This window comes from Lemur catta, chromosome 11 (assembly GCF_020740605.2).
Source record: "Lemur catta isolate mLemCat1 chromosome 11, mLemCat1.pri, whole genome shotgun sequence".
In the NCBI taxonomy this organism is placed as follows: Eukaryota; Metazoa; Chordata; class Mammalia; order Primates; family Lemuridae; genus Lemur; species Lemur catta.
This window is the reverse complement of record NC_059138.1, coordinates 41,103,955-41,123,375: the sequence shown is the minus strand read 5'-3', so window position 1 is coordinate 41,123,375 and position 19,421 is coordinate 41,103,955. Positions and strand designations below refer to the sequence as shown.

Genomic DNA, 19,421 nt, shown 5'->3' with positions numbered 1-19,421 from the left:
TTGAACTCTTGGCCTCAGGCAATCCTCCTGCCTTGGCCTCCCAAAGTGTTAGGATTATAGGAGTGAGCCACTGTGACTGGCCTCTAACTTAATCAGTAGATCTCTGACATTCTAATACTCAAATTTTATAACATGTTTCATTAAAATAACTTCTAATAATAAACAGAAGAATCTACTCTAGTTACATTTATTCTCCGGAGGATAAAAATGTGACTAAAATACGGTAAAGAAATGTTTCTGCAAATTTAAGGAATATATATAACACTTTCCTCTAGGGGGAGTAAAGTTGCATTGATTCATTTCATCTGACGTTTAATAATAATTCAATAATATGTAAGAAAACAGAGTTGGGAAATTTTTATCTTTTCCAAAGATACAGGATTTTAATATACATTAACTTTTATAACATTTATTTCACTATTTGAGGGACTTAGGAGCTCTGAGATACTAGTTATTAACTACCAACTTAATTCTTCAAATGATGTTTCCTAATTTATTCCCAAACAAAATATTCTAGTTTAGGATAGAAATAATTTGCACCAAAATATATATCAAACTTTCTCTGGAAATTTAATAATTGTGAAATACAACAGAACCAAAAAGCCAGAAACAGAAAGTACGAGAAGATGAATGGAAAGAATGTTAAGCCTGAGAGGCAACAGATTTCAACCACTGATTTATAGATTTTTTTTAACTCTCAGTCAGTAACAGTGAAGTAAAGGTCTTCCAATTACATGAAGAAAGGAATATCAATACCAAGAAGGTCCATCTAGAGACAAAAATAGGAAATCAAGAAGTTCTTCACTGTCCTTCCAAAGTACTCATTTTGCCCCCTGCTACCTTCCCAGTAACTCTAACTGGCATTTGATATCATATTCTTATTTTTAGAAAGCCAACAGGCAAGAGGGAAGATAGCAATTAGAAACTGGTGAATTTAAAAAGGTTAATTAAAAGAACGCTATATCGTGTGTCAAATGTATACTGAAAAACAGTCTTGTGGAAATGTATACTGCTTGTAGTGTGCAGAGAGCAGCATGACATGAAACACTTTTTTAAAGGCTCAGGAAAAACGGAACAAAGAAAGCCATTTTATGATTTTATCACATAGGTTCTTCTAAATACATTTCTAACTAAAATTTAGAATTCTGTTAATGACTGTTCTTTATTCTCATCTAAAATCTCAACTGCTTTGATCCTCGTTTCATTCAAAACTGCCTGAAAACCTTAACACTTAGATAGTGGGATGTTTTATTTCAAATAAATTCACCATGACAACAACTTGACTGGTATTTCCAACTGTAGGAATGTAGTCATTTAAAGCTTTACCTACTAAAAAATGCATTTCACTTGAAAATGGCTTTATATCTTATCACATATTCAGCCATGACTAGAGGAGAAAATTTTTCTCCCGTAAAAATGTTTCAGTTACTATTTTCAAAGAAAATAAAACAAAACAGAACTACGAATTTGGAAATATTCTGATTAGAACACACTAATTCAAATACTCAGTGTTTCTTCATGAGGAGGGATTTTTATCATCTTTATGGTGGGCAGAGAAGGGTCCTCCAAACCTAACAGACTTTGGTCAAACAAGAAAAAACCTGGTAACTTTTCAGTAAAGGGAGCTACTTCCCATCACTCATCTATTAGTAAAACTAAAAACATCAGCTCATGTTTTAGAAAGTCTGAGAATAAAAAAATGTGTATTAAATCATGTCTTTAATTCAAAAGCAAAACCAATAGAAGCCTAGGATACCATAATTAGATATGCAGAGTAGAACATATAAAATGTTTATCTCACCAAAAAAGGAGCACAGTGGTGTAACAGAATTAGGGGCAATTTGTTCTATATAGACATCATAAAACAATTTTTAAAATCATTTAAGAAAGGCCTAATTGGCATGTTTGGAAAAAACTTAAATTTTGTTTCAGGCACTCAACTAGTATCTTTTGATGCCTACTATGTACCAGGCTCCGTGTGATACAACAATGAGCAAAAAACACATGGTCCCTGCTTCTATGCTGTTTATTGCTATCTCTGGGAAAATAGCTCATAGGCATTTCAACCTCAACCTCAATTGCAGTTATTAGTCTCAGTGACTTAGATAAATATGCAGATGACTCATTTATTACCTTATTCTCTCATGGATTGTTCATTGTTTTTTCATTTCTTCAATTCCAGGGGACCTTCAGCTACTCCCATGGCCACACCCCAGACTTTGCTTCTATACATAATTGCTCTACTTGGAAAATGAATCTTACACCACAACTTCCCATCTTATGAGGTTTCTCATTTTAAAACACTTGCTCCCTTGAACACACCACTTATCCTTCAATTTACTGTCTCTTCCTTCTCAATCTAACATGTCTAGACTCCCACCACATCCATCATTTCAATTGTTCTCTCATGTTCCTTGAATAGCAACTATTAATTGAGAACCTACTCTGTAACTCTGGGCACATTACTCATCTTAGAGCCTCCATTTTCTCATCTATAAAAAGAAAATAAATTACATTGCCATAGGTTATAGAGATTACATGAGATAATGCATCTAGATTACTTTGCACAGTGCCTGGCATATAGCAAATGATTATGATATGTTAGCTATTGTCATGATTATTACAACTACATTCCAGAAAATGTCTCCTAACTGTGCGAAATAGCCAAGTACAAATTCATGGTTTCAGATTCTAGCTGGACTCTCAACAATGTGGCAATGTGATTCTTTCAATGTGTTCACTGGCTTTAATGCATACACATACTCTCAGTCCTCTATCTCCACTCCCTAACAAATGATAACTTCAAGTCTTTACTACCATGCACAAGACCCCTATCGTATCATCTCCCTTCTTATTGTCAACAGACCCCCTGGACTCTTATACTTTACAGAATAGAGCTCATATGATAATAACTCTCTTATTGTCTTGCTGCTTCGTGTACTCATCCTCCCCCTCCTCCTATCTCAGCAGAAGATGTATTGCTCTTTTTGCTGTATGCTAAGCTCCCTAATTATGCTTCCCCTCCAAAATCGTAAGAAACCTCATTCTACCAATCAACAACTTTTTCTCCTGTACCTCTTCAATTCTTCCCTACTGATTGTCTCCTATGTATATAAATGTGCCCAAATATCTCACATATTGGGGAGTGGGGACCAAAACACTCTTTCAACTCTTTTTCCCTAACTACTACTTCATTTCCTCCAAACTTTCACTGCCACGGTTTTTGAACCTCATTCCCCATTCTCACTCCTCAACTCCCTGTAGCAAAACTTCTTTTCCCCTGATGCTTTTCCTGTGGCTGAAGCTAAAACCAATGGATATATATTTTTAATTGAAACATATTGGTCTGATACAGAATGATACTGACAGTTGGCTTTATCATATTTTAACTTTATCCCTTATTTGCACCAGATATTTAGTAAGTGAAATATTACAGGTAAACTTGAAACCTACTTTGTACACTTCCCTGCTCCATTCCCTTCCTTTATTCCCCAGATATATTATCCTAGATTTGGTGTTTATAATTCCTTCGCATGTCTTTACATTCCTACTGAATATGCTTTTAGCCATAAACAATATACAATACAGTTTTGCATGTTTCAAAACTTTATATAAATAGCATGACGTATGTATTGTTCAGCAACTTGCTTTTTTCACTTACAATTATATTCACAAGACTTATGTTGATTTATACAGCTCAGTTCATTCAATTTCACTGCTCTATATTGTTTTATCACATGGCATGATTTATTAATTCCATTATTATTGGCTATTACCTTTTAAATTTTCAGTATCATGTACAATGTAATGAATACTTTTTTATGTCTCCTTGTGACCATCTTCTAAAGTTTCCTTGAGATGGGATAAAGGGTTTTAGAGTATACAGAACTTCAATTTTAATACATAATGATAAATTGCTCTCTCCAAAGTAGTTGTGCATATTTATACTAATATCAGCATTTAATAAGAGTTCTTTCTTTATATTCTTGCCAACATTGAAATTTACCAGGTTTTATATTTTGACAGTCTTATCAGTATGAAATGTTATTTCCTTATTCTAATTTATATTTCCCTGACTACTATACCAAGTCTGACCATCATTACTTATATTTTTTATTAGCCATTCTGGTGAGTTGCTGTTCACATTCTGTTCATTTTTGTAGAGTCACTTTACTTATTCATCTGTAGGAGTTCTTTATGTGCTCTAAGCAATACAATTGTGATAGTTAATGTGTTGGAAATATCTTTTCCCAGCCTGTGGCTTGTCTTTTAACAATGTTTGTGGTTTAATTTGTAGCCCTAAGTTTTAAATTTTAAGATATTTAAATTTATTTCAAATTTATCAATCTCCCCATGTTGGTTGCTTATGCTTTTCATATCTTGTTTTAAAAAAGTCTTTAACATGAAGTAACAAAAATTTTTCTCTTATATTTTCTTCTAAATATTTTTAAGTTTTACTTTTTCACATTTATTTATCTGGAATAAATTTTCATGTATGAATAATCATGTGACACACAACCAGAGAGCCCATCCTTTTCCCACTGATTTGTAATGCATTATAAATTATAAGCATGTGCCTATTTTTGGGTTTTCTATCCTGTTCCATTGGTCTATTTGGTATACACCGATACCACATTATCTTAAAGTATTAAATTTAAAGTTTTTATGTTCAAAAGGGACAGTCCCCTGCTGTTATTCAAAATTATTTTTGCTATTCTTGATATTTTGCTTTTTAATATGGACTTTCAATCAGTTTAAATCCAACCAAAAACAGTCAGACAAACAAACATGCTGATAGGATTTTGATAGAAAAAGCAGTGATAATGGGCACTGACTGTGTCTTGTACATGCCATTAACAGAAACCCTTCCAAAATTTCATCATTAAATGATAGGTTTTGAGAAGTGCTACACTTGTGTCCCCTCTACCCAAATAGTATGTTGAAGCCTAAATCCCCAGTGTGATGGTATTTAAGGTGGGGCCTTGGGAAGAGGAAGACACCAGAGGTCCCTCTTTCTGCAATGTGCGGACACAAGGGAAGATGGCTGATGTAAACCAGGAAGAGGGCCTTCACCAAGAACCCAACCACACTGGCAACCTGGCAAACTTCCAGGCTCTCGAACTGTGAGCAACAAATGTTTGTTGTTTAAGCCACTCAGTCTATGGTATTCTGTTACAGCAGGAGGTTCTTTGATGGCTACCTTTTATAAGATTACGGGAATTCTCTTTTCTTCCTCCAGTTTTCTAAGCATTTACTTGGTTTTAATGACAGGATTTGATGAGGAGCTGGATAAGAGAGAGAAGATGTGGAAGAGTGAGGATTTTAAATGACCACCAAGTTTCCGGACTGGTGAGTGGAGGAGACGCCACTATCCAAGATTTTGAGTGTAATAAGAAAAACCGATTTATAAGGGAAGATTGATTAAATTTTAGGTACTGGTGGGACATTCAAATAAAGATATTCTATAAAAGTGTGGTGGCCAATCTGAGTAGTACCCTACTCAGATGTGGCTATTCCGCATTTGAAATGTGGCTAGTCCAAAAGGAGATGTGCTATAAGGGTTCACGCTGGATTTTGAAGACTTAGTATAAAAAATGTAAAATATTTCATTAATATTTTTCATATTAGTTATATGCTGAAGTGATAATATTATGGGTTAAATAAAACATTAAAATTAATTTCCCCTTTTTGAAAGTTTTTAATGAGGCTACCAGAAAATTGAAAATTATATATATGTGACTCTCATTATATTTCTACTGGATAGCATTACTATAGGTGCTTGGAGATACAAACTTGATATTTATGAGATGTAGATCAGTGAATATAATATCATTGGTGGAATTTAGACCAAGGTGTATATAAATCTGACCGTGAAGTATGTTAAGTAAAAAAAGGACTAATACACCTGAAACACAGTTTGACTTACAAAACTCCATTTACCAGCAACTTTTCAGGAACATACACAACCACAATATAAATACTGAGATCTATGTTCTGATGAAGCCAGACCACAGCTCACATAAAAAGAAAAAAAAATTTTAGGACTATTATTTAGTCAAGTGTAAGTTTTTTCTTCACCTCTGTAAAATTTGAACATATATTCAAAGGAGCTTGACTGAGAGGTCCACATAACCCAAAACTGTAAACCAACCTGATGAAAAGGGTCGTCTCTATATTCTTTTTTCACACATGGATTAATCTGAGGATTTTCCACATCTGTCTCACTGGTACAAGATGAACGGCATTCTGCACAATGTAACAAGTCTTCCCATAATACATCTTCTGTTTCAGATTCTGGCCTTGTACTCTCAGAATCCTGTCTGGAACTTGAACAGCGAGAGCTGCAACTAGTACCCGATTTAGGGGCATCCTGAAATCAAGATATTCTTTGACATTAATACAATTTATGTACCCTTTCCAACTCAAAGGATTCTATCAGAACCATATATTGCTACTTTTTGCAAAAACAACAAATACACTGTCAAAAGACAGTGAAAGAGATAGCAAAACATTAAAAATATATTCATTTTTAAGCACTAACAAAAGGCCCTCGTACCAAAATGTATTTGATTTCATATTTCAGCTCAGATGATACTTTGCATACAATGGTTGTGCCTATTTTCTCTTAAATTTTGATTTAAATTAATTTAAAATAATTTTTACTGAGTAAAGAATGGTTAATAGCCATCTTTAGAGCCAAGTATGTTCAAATCTTTGGATTTCTTTTTAGCTATTCTCTGTAACTAAGATCTGTCAATTGCACCTTTAAAATATTTTATATTACCCCTTTGTCTCTCCCATGCTATAGCCAGAGTTCAGACTGTATCATTCATACCTTCATTGTCATAAGCACCTCCTAATTGACCCCTGCCTAAAAGGCCTTCTCCTTCTTTCCCGAGTAACTTTTCTAAAGTGTAGCTGTTCTTTCACTTCTTTAACCAAAGTCTTTTCCTGGTTTCCCTCAGCTCTCCTTCAAAAAGTTCAAATTCCTTCACTGCAACATGCTTGTCTTCGTATGCGCTACTTTTTGACTTTGTCTTCTACTTCATACTACAACCTATTCTTCCAGTGATATTGGGCTAATCCCTAGCCCCTAAACATGGCTTGTTCTTTGCCACTCTAGCCTTTGATCATGTTCCTATCTCTTATCATTAATCCTGCTCTCCTTTAAAGAGACGTTGAAAATTAAATGAGCATGGTAGCTTTTAATCCAAACCTGGCACAAAGCAGGGACTCAACAAATGTTAGTTTAAGGCCACCTACCTAGAAGGATCACTTTGTCCCTGAAGTCAGTTATTATCATTTATCTTCACTTGACAATAAACTTTGCATTGCTTTCCAGAATCTAATATACTGTCTGCCTCAATTAAATGTCCATGTATTTCGTATTTGCAAATAGATCGTAACTTTCAAATGTAAGTACATGAAAGACGGATTTTTTTTTTTTTTGCCATCCTTACCACAGGTAACAAAATATCCTGAATAAGAGGTACATTATACATTATTGATAATTAATCTGTTGATATTAGACTGGGGCACCATGAATCCATATTTAGTGTATTGACAGAGTGATTCTGAGAGAAAGGCTGTTTGTTTAGGGAGAAGTAAAAATTTTTTTTAAAAGAGATGAACAGGAAAATGAATAAAGAAATAAAAAGAGAAAATAAAGGAAAAGCAGGGCAAAAATCACTCTGCTTTGTTTTAGAAACAGCACTCCAAAAATATTTCAGACTCAGTAATGTCAACCAGAGTACTTAAAGTATAAGAAGTTTTCATTATAACAATTGTCATTAGATAGCAAGGCACAGAAAATACTAAGTTTTCAGTAATCGCAAATTTGACATTTTTGATAAAGCTAGCTTATTATCTAGCACCAACTTATGATGCAGACTTGTTAATCAGATTCAGAAATAAGTTAGCAGGATTAAAGGCCTGTTACTGTTTAACTGAAACTAATGACTTATTTCAGGGATAAGGAAATATCTATAATTCTTTGTGTGTTTTGTCAGATAATGATTAGTAAGTGGGCCATTTTACAAATGGAAAATCTAAAAATTATTGCCCATAATTGCTTATATTTCAAATAGAATTTTACCTGCAATATCTGTGATGAACAGCTACTCTGAATTTTACTACAAACTGTTGAATAAAGTCTAAAAATAGGAAATTTTACAATTGAAGAAAATTGTTCAAATTAACCACATTTTGGTTTGCTCTGCTCATTTCAAATCTTTACACAGATAGCCAAAACTGAACATATCAAATTTAGAGGACACACAGTATTTATTTGAAGGGAATATGCATTTATAAAATAAATGCTTTGTGCTAAGCTATTTATGTATAAGCTTATTTAACCCTAACAATCTGAAGAGGATGGTCTTATCTCCCCATTGTATGGATGCACAAAAGACTCTTGAAAAGTTAAATATTTTTCCCCAGGTCATTTAAATGATCTTACTCCAAGCCCACAGTTTCTTCATTATGCTTCCTACCTACCAAATGTTACCTTTATTAGATGAAAAGCTAATCTACAACTGGGAGTAAAAATTGGAAAACACTTATAGAGTTGAACAAGGACAGGACAGAGCAGGAAATAGGATAAACGCTTAAAAGAAGCTATCAGTTCCCTAGGACACCTCCCGCATCCCAGATAACCAAGTAATCCCACCACTGTCCTTTCAACAGGAGACTGGAAGAAGTCAACCAGATACAGTATTTATTAATAGATAGAAAAAAAGGGCAAAAACAAGGGGATTAAACAAAAGTCTACACATTAAATGAAAAGATTTCCCACCTTACACCCAGAAGGTGCCAAACACCATGGCAGCCTGTTTTATTATCCCCCATCCTCATTCCACCAGAAGACTGGATGATTCTTCCTGAAAAACTAGAAGCCCCTAAAAAGTTTATTGATAGATACTGCCTGCCATCTGGGAGGCTTACAACAAATGGCTCTGTTCCTCACCTGTCATATCTTATAGTGAAGCCCACCAGTCCCACTCATGCACAAAATTCTTCCCCAAAGGATATTTTTTTCATTTCTTTTTGTTTATCAGTTGGAATACTTTTATAAAGAGAAATTAAAGTTCAAACTATTTTATCTTTGGCTCCTGAGTCCTTCTAAAAAGACCTTAGTAGTCTTTAATAGCTTTCTTGCTCTCTATCGTATCAAGAGGTTCCCAGGTAATTCTGTGTATTTCTTGCAACAGTCAGAAATCAGGCTTCAGCTATTTCTTCAAGAAGGCCTGTTTTTTTGTTTTGTGGATTTTTTTTTTTTATGTGATAAATGGCATAAAGTAGGTGCTAGAGATGCTTGTTCATTGTGTTTGGGTGGGCCTAAACAATTTTTTTGTGCCTCATTCTTAAAGAAAAAAATATGACCAGTAATTTGAAAGGAGTATAGCAATTTATATCATAAATAAAAATGTAAAACAGCACTACAAATCTTCTGTCTCAATTTTATTTATTCAAAAGAGACTTTATTTTGCTTTTTTAAAAATGTCCCCTTTTAAAGCTAGTTTGACTTCAGAGAGTCAAAATTTTTTAGAACTGAATGCAGCTTTTTAAATATCTTTCAGTCTAAGTTCTTCATTTTACAGATGAAGAGTTTGATGACCAGATTTTATTTTTATGTAATCTTTTATATATTAAAAAAGATTTAAAACAATCAATGCCTACCAATTATCAGCCTTACTTAGCTTGAAATCTAGAAGATTTTAAGCAACATATTTATTTAAAAGTTAAGATTAGTAGAATAATGTTCTATCCTTCAAGACTTTCAAAATAATTCAAAATACAGTTGCCAACCAAGAAGAACAAAATCATGGGGGGTGAGAAAAGTATGTCTACAGCCAAATAATTCATTCTATAGGAGAGGGCTCAAACAGCCCTCTAGCTCCCTTCCAGCATCAACTGACTTCTAATGGTATGAAGAGTAAGACTATGATTTCACAAGCTTAGTTATCGGGTTTAGGAGAAGGACACAGTACATCAAATGATGTGGTTTAAGAGGCAATGAACAGATAGACATACAGGCATCAGCGTCTAATGGCAGCCACTGAGAAAAGAAATGCAACCATAGTCACCAGAAAAATTAACTAGAGAAACAACCACAGAGAAGAGTGTGCAAAGAAGTAATTCTGCTAATTTTAATACTCTGAAGGCATTCATATTCTAGCACAGTGTAATACTGGATTTTTCATAAGTTTAACCTAAAATCATGAAGGAAAAAAAATACTGATATACTTCAAAAAGAGTAGAGGGTAATGCTAAGTGACATAAGGTAAAATTGATTTGCCTTGAAGCCAGATAATTTAGTATTCTATCCTTAGACTAGAAACTGAAAATTCAAATGAATGAAATTCTTTTTCTATTTAAATAATTTTAAGCTCAAGAGATATGACAAAGTTTGAAAAGGGTTTAGAGAAAATAAAAATCAATAAGAAAAAATGGAAACGAAGAAAAAAAGAACTGAATTTTAGAGTATGAAGACTTAATAACCAGTGAGAGTAATATGAAGGAAAATACTTAGAATAATAACTTTGCTATAATCAAGAATTATAAAGCCTTTCAAATTGTGAAAAACATGAACACAGAATCTGCAGATTATCTCACCACAATGGTCTTCTTTAAAAGCAAACAATGTATGAGTCTTCAAAAATAATGCACAAAATGAGTTCAAATATGTGATTCATTGTCACTATGTGTGCAATACATAAATCTAAAACTGCTACTCTATAAATTCAGATCATATAATAGTAGCAGATATTGATAGTAATGGGAAATATTTATTTCAACAGTAATTTTCAATTGCTGAGAAAAGTTATAAATTAGTAACATAGAAAATAGCTATGTAGGTATATATTTAAGGCCAAAGTGTATACCTCATTAGGATAATGTTTCTTATAATGGTGTGCCTTTCTATTCCGAAGAACACTTTCAGAAGTCCTGTCCACATGACGGCGTAGTGAGTATCCTGTCTCAGGACCTTCCTCACTGGAGACTTCATCAGAGATATTTGTTACCGTCCTTTGGGTATCCTAAGTTGGGAGTACACACAGAGGATTAAAATAGGTAATTTCTAACTGAACTTTTAGCTTTTAAACTGCAAGATTTTAAATTATATACACATGCATACATATATCTTCAAAATACCTTCAAATACCTCAAAGGGATTAGTACTACCCAACTTTCTAAAAACAATGTCTTAAATCAGTGATGATATTTTTAAAGTACATTTACTTTTAAAAGTATTTCGATAGCCATTTGTCAAACATTGCTCTGTAACATTTTTGTTCATAGACATTTGAAACAGCTAACAAAAATAAAAACATATAAAACAGAAGAAAAGCAGAACAGAGACCATTTAAAAGAAACTGAGAGACATGAAAGGAACTAATTATACTATTTCTTTCTAAACTGAAAAAGCCATCAATTATAAGACCCACCCTGCTGATTCAATAATGGCTTATGGGCAAGAGGGAGTGAATGATAGTTGCATGTGTGCACATACCAGATAGACAACATTCTGTACACATCAATTTGTAAGAGACATCTAGATTTTAGAAAGTCTGAAACTAAAAGACTCCAGAGCATATGTTTTATTGATATCTCACGTTCCTCACATAACTTTACTATGTAATACAAACCTAAAAATGTGTTTGAAAGTTGTATGATTGAAAACTTACCTATTGAGTGATTATAATGATGTGAGGTTCATATTATAAGAGAGCTAAATGCTTGAAAAATCAGAGTAAGGGACCATATTTCACTGCAGGCCCATGCTGTGCTGTAGCTACTGGTACTGAAATTATGTGTCTGTTCAAGTAGTAACACATACTTTACCCAAAATAAGTAGTAACACAAAGTTTACTCAAAATTAGACAACCCTCTTTTCTTTATTTTCCTTAACACAAAACATTCATGCTTACATTTGTAACAGAGGTAACATCTCTTAATTTGAACTCATTTTTTTTTTTACTGTAACAGATTTTAAAGAATAAATTATTTAACAAAAAAAATCAGTGAAACAAAGAAATAGAAGACATTACACTAGGTCTTGTTACAATGAACTCAGAGTCTCTCTATTATTTTGGAAAAGTAAACAAATAATTGTTCCCTTTAACAAACATTTCCTTAATAAGAGTTTTTTCAGATTAAAAACAAAACAGATGTGCTGAGAGCATAGGTAATGAATGTAGAAAAAACAAGACATTTTCATATGAAGAATATGAATAGAAAATTGGTTTTCTACTTCAGCTTTCTGAATAATTTATATGTTTCACTTAATGCAAATTCTTACACATATGGAAGTAGGGAAAGAAAAAGTAAGGCTTAACAAACAACAACTATAAAGTGCTTTAAACATTTTGGAAGATTAGAACCATCAATCAGTTCATAAGTACCAAACTATACTGGCAATCAAGTTTAACCACACAATACTTTACCTGATTTTCAGCTTCATTCATGTTATTTATAAAGGCTGGCAGAATAAACTCTGGAGACAATACTTAGTTTAAGGTCAACTATTAATATTAGATCTAAGTCACTTTGTTAGGTAGATAGTGAGGGACCTCTGACTCTCCTAGAGACAAAGGCAGGTGCCCCAAACAATTGCCACACCTGGGAGAAGAAGGAATGCCCTGCCAATCTGCCAGTCACAATTTAAAGCACCAACTGCAAAAGAATGCAGAGGATTCCCAGCCTATAGGCCAAGTACCACAGGCACAATAGGGTCTGGAAGGGGCTCAGAACAATCTAAGGCTAATTATCATGTCATTACCTTAAATCTGCACTGCAGTTCCCCCCACCACGGACTTTCAGAGAGGATCACAGGATAACCACATGCGCAATAAGACTCAGGTTATATAACTCCCAACTGCCTATCAAAGCGGTTCCACGGTGACATTTGAACCATAAGGAGGGCCCAACCTAGGCAATATAAAACAGGATCCCAGACCATAATCGGAGCCCTCCTGTTACAACAGGGGGCCCATTCACCATCTATGGTGAATGTATCTTACTTCGCTCAATAAACTTCCCCTGGTGCTTGCCTTGCTTTTGGTGTGTCTGGTCATTCTTCCCCCAAGAGCACACCAAGAACCAAGAACAGACTGCTGACCTGACAACTTCACATTAGCTAATATAAAATCACACAGGCAAATTATTTTAAATGTCACACTTACTTTGCTAGGAGCATTCCTCAGTGTTCCTGTATTCCAGGTTGTCTCTTCTGGTCTAATAGTTTCACACTGAGTTTCATGATTTTGTATTCCATCTTCACTGTTTTTAACAGTCTTTTTCCCATCAAGGGATACATAGCCATTGTCAGTTTCAGTAGATTTGTCAATTGAATTCTTTGCTTTCTTTGATCTAAAAAGAAAAATGTGCAGAAGCATGTTTGGACTTAGCTTATTTTGAATGGGTTATTGATAGAAATTATAATCTGTTAATAATTACATCTGATAGTTATTTCTCAGAATTTTAATGGCCACCCTATTTTCAAAATAAATAATTGAGAAATATAATATCTAACAGATAAAATAAACATGTAAATTAATGTCCTACTTCAGTTGATTTTACAGGTTTTAAGGTCTTACAAATAGCAATTCTAGGAGACATGCCCTAACTTATCAAAAAATTCTTAGTCAAAGTCACCTGGTCTTTGAGCAAAATCTAGGATCAAAATTTTGCCCATTTCTTTATGGTTAATAATATACTTTGAAGTTTTAGTTTGAAAACGATCTTAGTAATTTTCAGGTTAAGTTGCAATTAGTAGTTTAACTTAGTTTTAACACTCTACCCAAATACTTTACCATTAGTATGTATACATAAATATCTGATAAACTCATTTTAATATATAATTCATTTTAATATAAAATGGAGAATAACATCTTTTCTAACATAAAAATATATGAAAAAATGGAAAACTTTAAATAAGGTTCTAAATAATAGAAGAAGTAAAAGTGAAGACTACAATGAAAATAAAGAAATAACCTCTTTCACCCACTGAAATAATCTCTGGGAAAAAACACTAGTAATCATGCAGCTTATAAATACCCAAAGGGCTAGAGAATTGAGGATATTCATTTACAGGAATAATTTTTTTTCAATATATAAATACTACATGGGAAATAATAAACAAGATATTTTTTATTAATAGGCAAATGCTTGGGGAGTCCTCTTCAGAGACAACAGTGGGTGAAATAATGGTTATCCAAAAGAAATGGTTAGTAGAAATATAATGTAAGTCCCACACATAATTAAAATGTGCTCAATGCAGATTAAGTCTATCATAAAACATTTTAAAGCAATTATATTTAAATAAATTCCCTTGAATTTTCCCCAGAGGTATTAGTTTTGTAAGAAAGGAAAAATAAAATTAGTATATTACCTTCAATTAGGTCAAAAAACAAGTTTTTTTTAAATGAACACACACATACAAAACCCTACATTTTCTTTAACACTACACTTAACACAGTTCTATTGGCATCTCTATTTTAGAACTTGGCAGGACTTACAACTCACCTATTCTGAATGCTCACTTTGGAAACAAGGAATCAGAAGCACAAAGAGGTATAAGCGACCTTATTTAAGGTCACATGGCCAGCTAGAAGCAAAGCTAGCACTACAGTACAGACCTTCTGACTATGAAGTTGATTATATCTCCATACTACCTCCAACTGTCCACTCTTTGGGGAACTGCCTATTAGGATTTCTTAACACACTCTTCAAAGCCCAGAAGGTTTGTGTCCTATGCTAATAGGCCCTTCTTCTGCAAGTTTCCTAAAGGAGACAGATAGACCATATTTCCCATACACTCTACAGAGCACTGATGCTTTTTAGTCATTCAGAACCCATCTCCATGGAGTAGCAAGACTGGGAAGCCCAATCTGCTGACCTTTTTTTCTTTCTATATGATCCTCAGAAGCATGGACAGATCAAGGGAACAAAGAGCCACAGAATAGAGATCATTTAAGAGCAGCAGGGAGAAGGGAGAACATGAATTACAGCAGAGAAGAGAATGGGCAAAAATAGAAAACAAAAGGCATACAGGAAACTTGCGAACTTCTCTGCCTGGGGAAGAAAGTGATAGAAGCATCAGTTATTAATTGTTCCCTTTACCACATCTGCATTTTGAACATTATGCAAAATGAAGTTATTTAATATCCTGAAAATGTCAGAAACTCAAAGATAAAGAAGAGGGAGTGTGCTGGAAAGGTATGTATGAAGGCTTATGGAAATTAGACTAGGCTGAGAAGGAAGGGGGAAAGGCGATAAATGAATTGAAAGAAGAGTGGAAAAGCTGATAGAACCATTAATCAGACAGAATGTGCAAGAAGAAAAAAATTTATTTGGGAAGAAAGATGGAACATGCTGAGAAACATGAGTGGGCAATTGAATACATGGGCCTGGAGGCCAGTAGCTCAAAGCATAAACAGCGGATGAAAATTTGGGAAACCATGCCAAGTGAACTAGAACTCTACAGGTCAAATGAAAGATCTTTGAGTCAGTAAAAGCTGTTGCTTTAAGCATTTTTCTAAGGGACATGTGTTCTTTCCTTAACAGGACAGGGTAAAAACTATGTCAAACTAGGTAGAAGAGTACTACTAGTAGCACTCATTACAATACCTTTCAGCTACCTCTCACTTCCTTCCGTATCTCTGCTTCTTTCCAGTCATCCGTGGGTTGTTTCTCTCCCCACTATCTCCTCAAAGTATATGTAATACTATCAGGAGACATAAACAGTAAGTTATTAAGCTATAGTAGCTGCTTCATGCTTTTCATGAACCAAATGCAGATCAAGCTGCAATGGCAAAAGAAAATACTAAATGTAAGCACCACTCTCAGAGTTTACACAGTAGCTCAAAGTACAAACAAAGGCAGCCTCAGTGGCTGGTAATGACAACACTTGAAAGAGTATTATTGGAGTGGGACAGCAGGAGCACGCCAGTGAGTCAATAATGGCAGCCCATTTGAGTACAATATTAGGGCAGGGTGCCAGGTGCAGCCTGGCAGGGTCAGGAGATGGGCTACATACAGGGGATTAATTGAATAAATAAACACATTGACAATAATGGAATTGGGTTCTTTACTGATGGAAAAAGTAGATATAAACATAAAAAGGAGAAAAGATAGAGTGAACCCCTGGTATCGTATTTGAATTAGAGCTATCATTACAAATTCATGGTTTATAATATATAAGGATAGCTATAGAAATAAATATAAATGTTAAGGGATAAACACACATTTTCTTGCTCTGCCACTGAAAAGGCCTGGGGTTAGCAACACCCCAAAAGCAGTAAGGACACCTTGCACCCAGATTTTGGTTTCTATACACCAAAAAAAAAAAAAAAAAAAGTAGCTGATTCCAGGGCTGGGGCAGAAGGAAGTAAAAGTAGACCCTGAAACGTTTTTTTTGCACCAGAAAGTAAAGAAATGCTCAAAGAATGATAGAGGCATGTCAACATTAACAAGGAAACTGTTCAAAGGGACACCACTGGCTAAAGTTGGGTCAATCTGATCATCAAAATAAATAATGTAGTAACAAACTGAATAAAATAGAAATCTGTGAGTAAATAGATTGCTCAGAATCTATTTGTGAGTAAAGGGAAAGCTTCTTCTTAAAGTAGAATGCCAAATAATAAATGTAGAAGGAAGGATGAAGTTAGACAAATCACCATTTGGGAACCATCATAATAATAATTTGGGCAAGAATCATCAATGAATGCTAAAACTAGAAGGTGAAAGTGGATGAGAAATGAGTTGCAGTTGGCCCTCCATATCTGCAATTCCACATCCAAGGATTCAATCAACCTCTAATTTAAAATGTAATTAGGCTTAATATGATTGTAGTACTTAACATGTCCAGACTTTTTTCCTTGTCATTATTCCCTAAATAATACAGTATAACAACTATTTACATAATGTTTACATTGTATTAGGTAGTATAAGTAATTGAGATGATTTAAAGTACATGGGAGGATGTGCATAGGTTATATGCAAATACTATGCCATTTTCTATAAGGGACTTGAGCATACTCAGATTTCGGTATCCTCAGGGATCCTGGAACCAATCACCCAAAGATACCAAGAAATGACTGCATTTTTAGCCTTAACACATCTCAGGATATTTGTTGATTATTAAAGGAAAAATAAATTTATTTTGGAAAAATCTGGCAGACATCATCTTAACCAAGTGATTAATGTAAATATCACTAGTAATGGAACAAATCCACACTATTTGCCACCTGATAAGATGCACTGATTTGAACAAAGTGTCACTTTTGTGATATTCCTGTCAAAAATGCATAATTTAGGTTTAATCATAAAGAAACATTAGGCAAATCCAATGGTGTGCTGGTAAATGTTTAACAACAAGCTCTCTAGGGGAAAAAGTCCTTGTTTATGTATTTCCTGACTTCTATGGTGCCAATAATTCCACCATGGCCAGTTTCAAGTACCAACTGATATCACTGAACATAAAATTGGGAAGAAATATGAATATTCTGTTCTCACAAGTTACTTGGAGCTAGATCCAGCATACCACTGGCACAAACCCAAACTGAGGAACATTCTACAAAGTGGCTGCCCTGAAGTCTTCAAAAAATGTGAAGAGCATGAAACTCAAGGAAAGACTGAGGATCCATCCCAGATTGAAGGAGACTAGGAGACATGATCACTTGGCGTGGCAAATGATCCCAGATGACAGCTTTCTTTTATAATAAAGGACACCAATAAGGGCAATTAGCAGAATTTTAATCAGGTCTCAGGATGAAAGATACACGAGTGTTCTTTGTGTTGTTCTTGCAACTTTTCTGGAAGTCTGAAATTGTTTCAAAATAAAATTACATATTGAAAAAAGCACAAACTGATTTGTCACCTGATTAGGGCATTCTTTGAATTTGAGCATAAAGAAAATGCTAGAGCTAAATTCTAATTATTGCAAGAAATGAGGGTCAAAACCTGCCGGGCACGGTGGCTCACGCCTGTAATCCTAGCCCTCTGGGAGGCCGAGGTGGGTGGATAGCTCAAGGTCAGGAGTTTGAGACCAGCCTGAGTGAGACCCCGTCTCTACTAAAAATAGAAATGAATTATCTGGACAACTAAAAATATATATAGAAAAAATTAGCCAGGCATGGTGGCGCATGCCTGTAGTCCCAGCTACTTGGGAGGCTGAGGCAGGAGGATCGCTTAAGCCCAGGAGTTTGAGGTTGCTGTGAGCTAGGCTGACGCCACGGCACTCACTCTAGCCCGGGGGCAACAAAGTGAGACTCTGTCTCAAAAAAAAAAAAAAAAAAAAAGAAGGTCAAAACCTGTGGCTGCTCCAGGCCAGGTTTAGTTTTACCACTAATTGCTATGTGATTCACATTGCTATTACTAAGTGAAAGTAAGAACCTCAAAGAATAATATGAATTTCTCAAAAGGAACACAGGTTTCTAAAACTCAGATGTTTAAATAATTCATCCTGTTCTCTTGCTTTAGGGGGTAAAAATACTAAGGAAAGGCAGTGGAAGTGAGAGATTTACTTAAAAAATAAATATTGTAAAATTTTACAACATATATTTTAACGAAAAGCTACTTCAGGCTGCCTGCTCCAGGCCAAGAGTGGCACTGAGTCACTGTATCATGAATGTGTGTGTGCAAGTGAGCCACACTCCTGAACAGGAAGATCAGTTGCTTTCACTTCAGAGGTAGGCAGTGTGACCCAACAGCCAAGGCATGACAGGCACTGCCGTCATTTTGACATGTAGACTGGAGACACACAAAAAGAACCTAGAAAGCTCAGAGCAGTTGAAAAGAGCACTGGCCTGAGAGTCAAGGCCTCCCGGCTCTGCTGTTATTAAGTGATTCCAGTGTTACGAGGAACAAATCAGGATGAAATCAGTGAAAAGTTTTTTGTAAATTACAAACATTGTATCGGATGTTACCAGTTTTATTGGCTTGACCATGATCTCACTGGTGGATTTTGAAAAGCTGTTTACCAAACTGAGTATAATAAAGAGAAAACAGTTTGTATTTAATTGGAAGACAGTTCAGTCAGAACCTCATTTTGACATGGATAGGATATGATTCAAGCATAAAGCAAGGAAACTTGTCATTTAATACTATCAGAAAATGTGCAACTTCTGATAGGCTTTTTAGAATATTGAAAATTGATTATAGATTTTCATTTGCCACTCTGAGAATCCCTAAGATCCTAGGAGATGTTAGTTAGAAACAACTAAACTTGGTGATTTTCAGTATTCTTTTAAACTCTATATTCTACAATTCTTAGAGGAAAAAAATCTCAGATTCAATTCTGTCTTGGGTGTTGATGAAGCTTGTAGGAGTAACTAAGGGCTTTTCCTTGGAATATCCATTGATGCTGAGGGAGAAGGGCCTAGATGAAGGACCAGCAACCCAGACCTCACCAATCACCT

At 34.7% G+C, this 19,421-nt stretch overlaps 1 protein-coding gene across 3 annotated transcripts in view; it reads right to left on the bottom strand.

Annotated features, from left to right (window-relative positions):
- The window catches only part of PHTF2 (putative homeodomain transcription factor 2), a 113,922-nt gene that overhangs the window by 15,447 nt on the left and 79,054 nt on the right, over window positions 1-19,421 (bottom strand). For 2 of the 3 annotated variants that reach the window (XM_045565570.1, XM_045565568.1), the window contains exons 8-10: window positions 13,185-13,371; window positions 10,884-11,039; window positions 6,152-6,370 (exon numbers count right to left, since the gene is read on the bottom strand). In XM_045565570.1, coding sequence (XP_045421526.1) covers window positions 6,152-6,370; window positions 10,884-11,039; window positions 13,185-13,371 — 562 coding nt within the window. Of the gene's footprint in view, window positions 1-6,151; window positions 6,371-10,270; window positions 11,040-13,184; window positions 13,372-19,421 lie in introns of those variants that run through there. The other variant, XM_045565571.1, reaches the window with a different exon arrangement.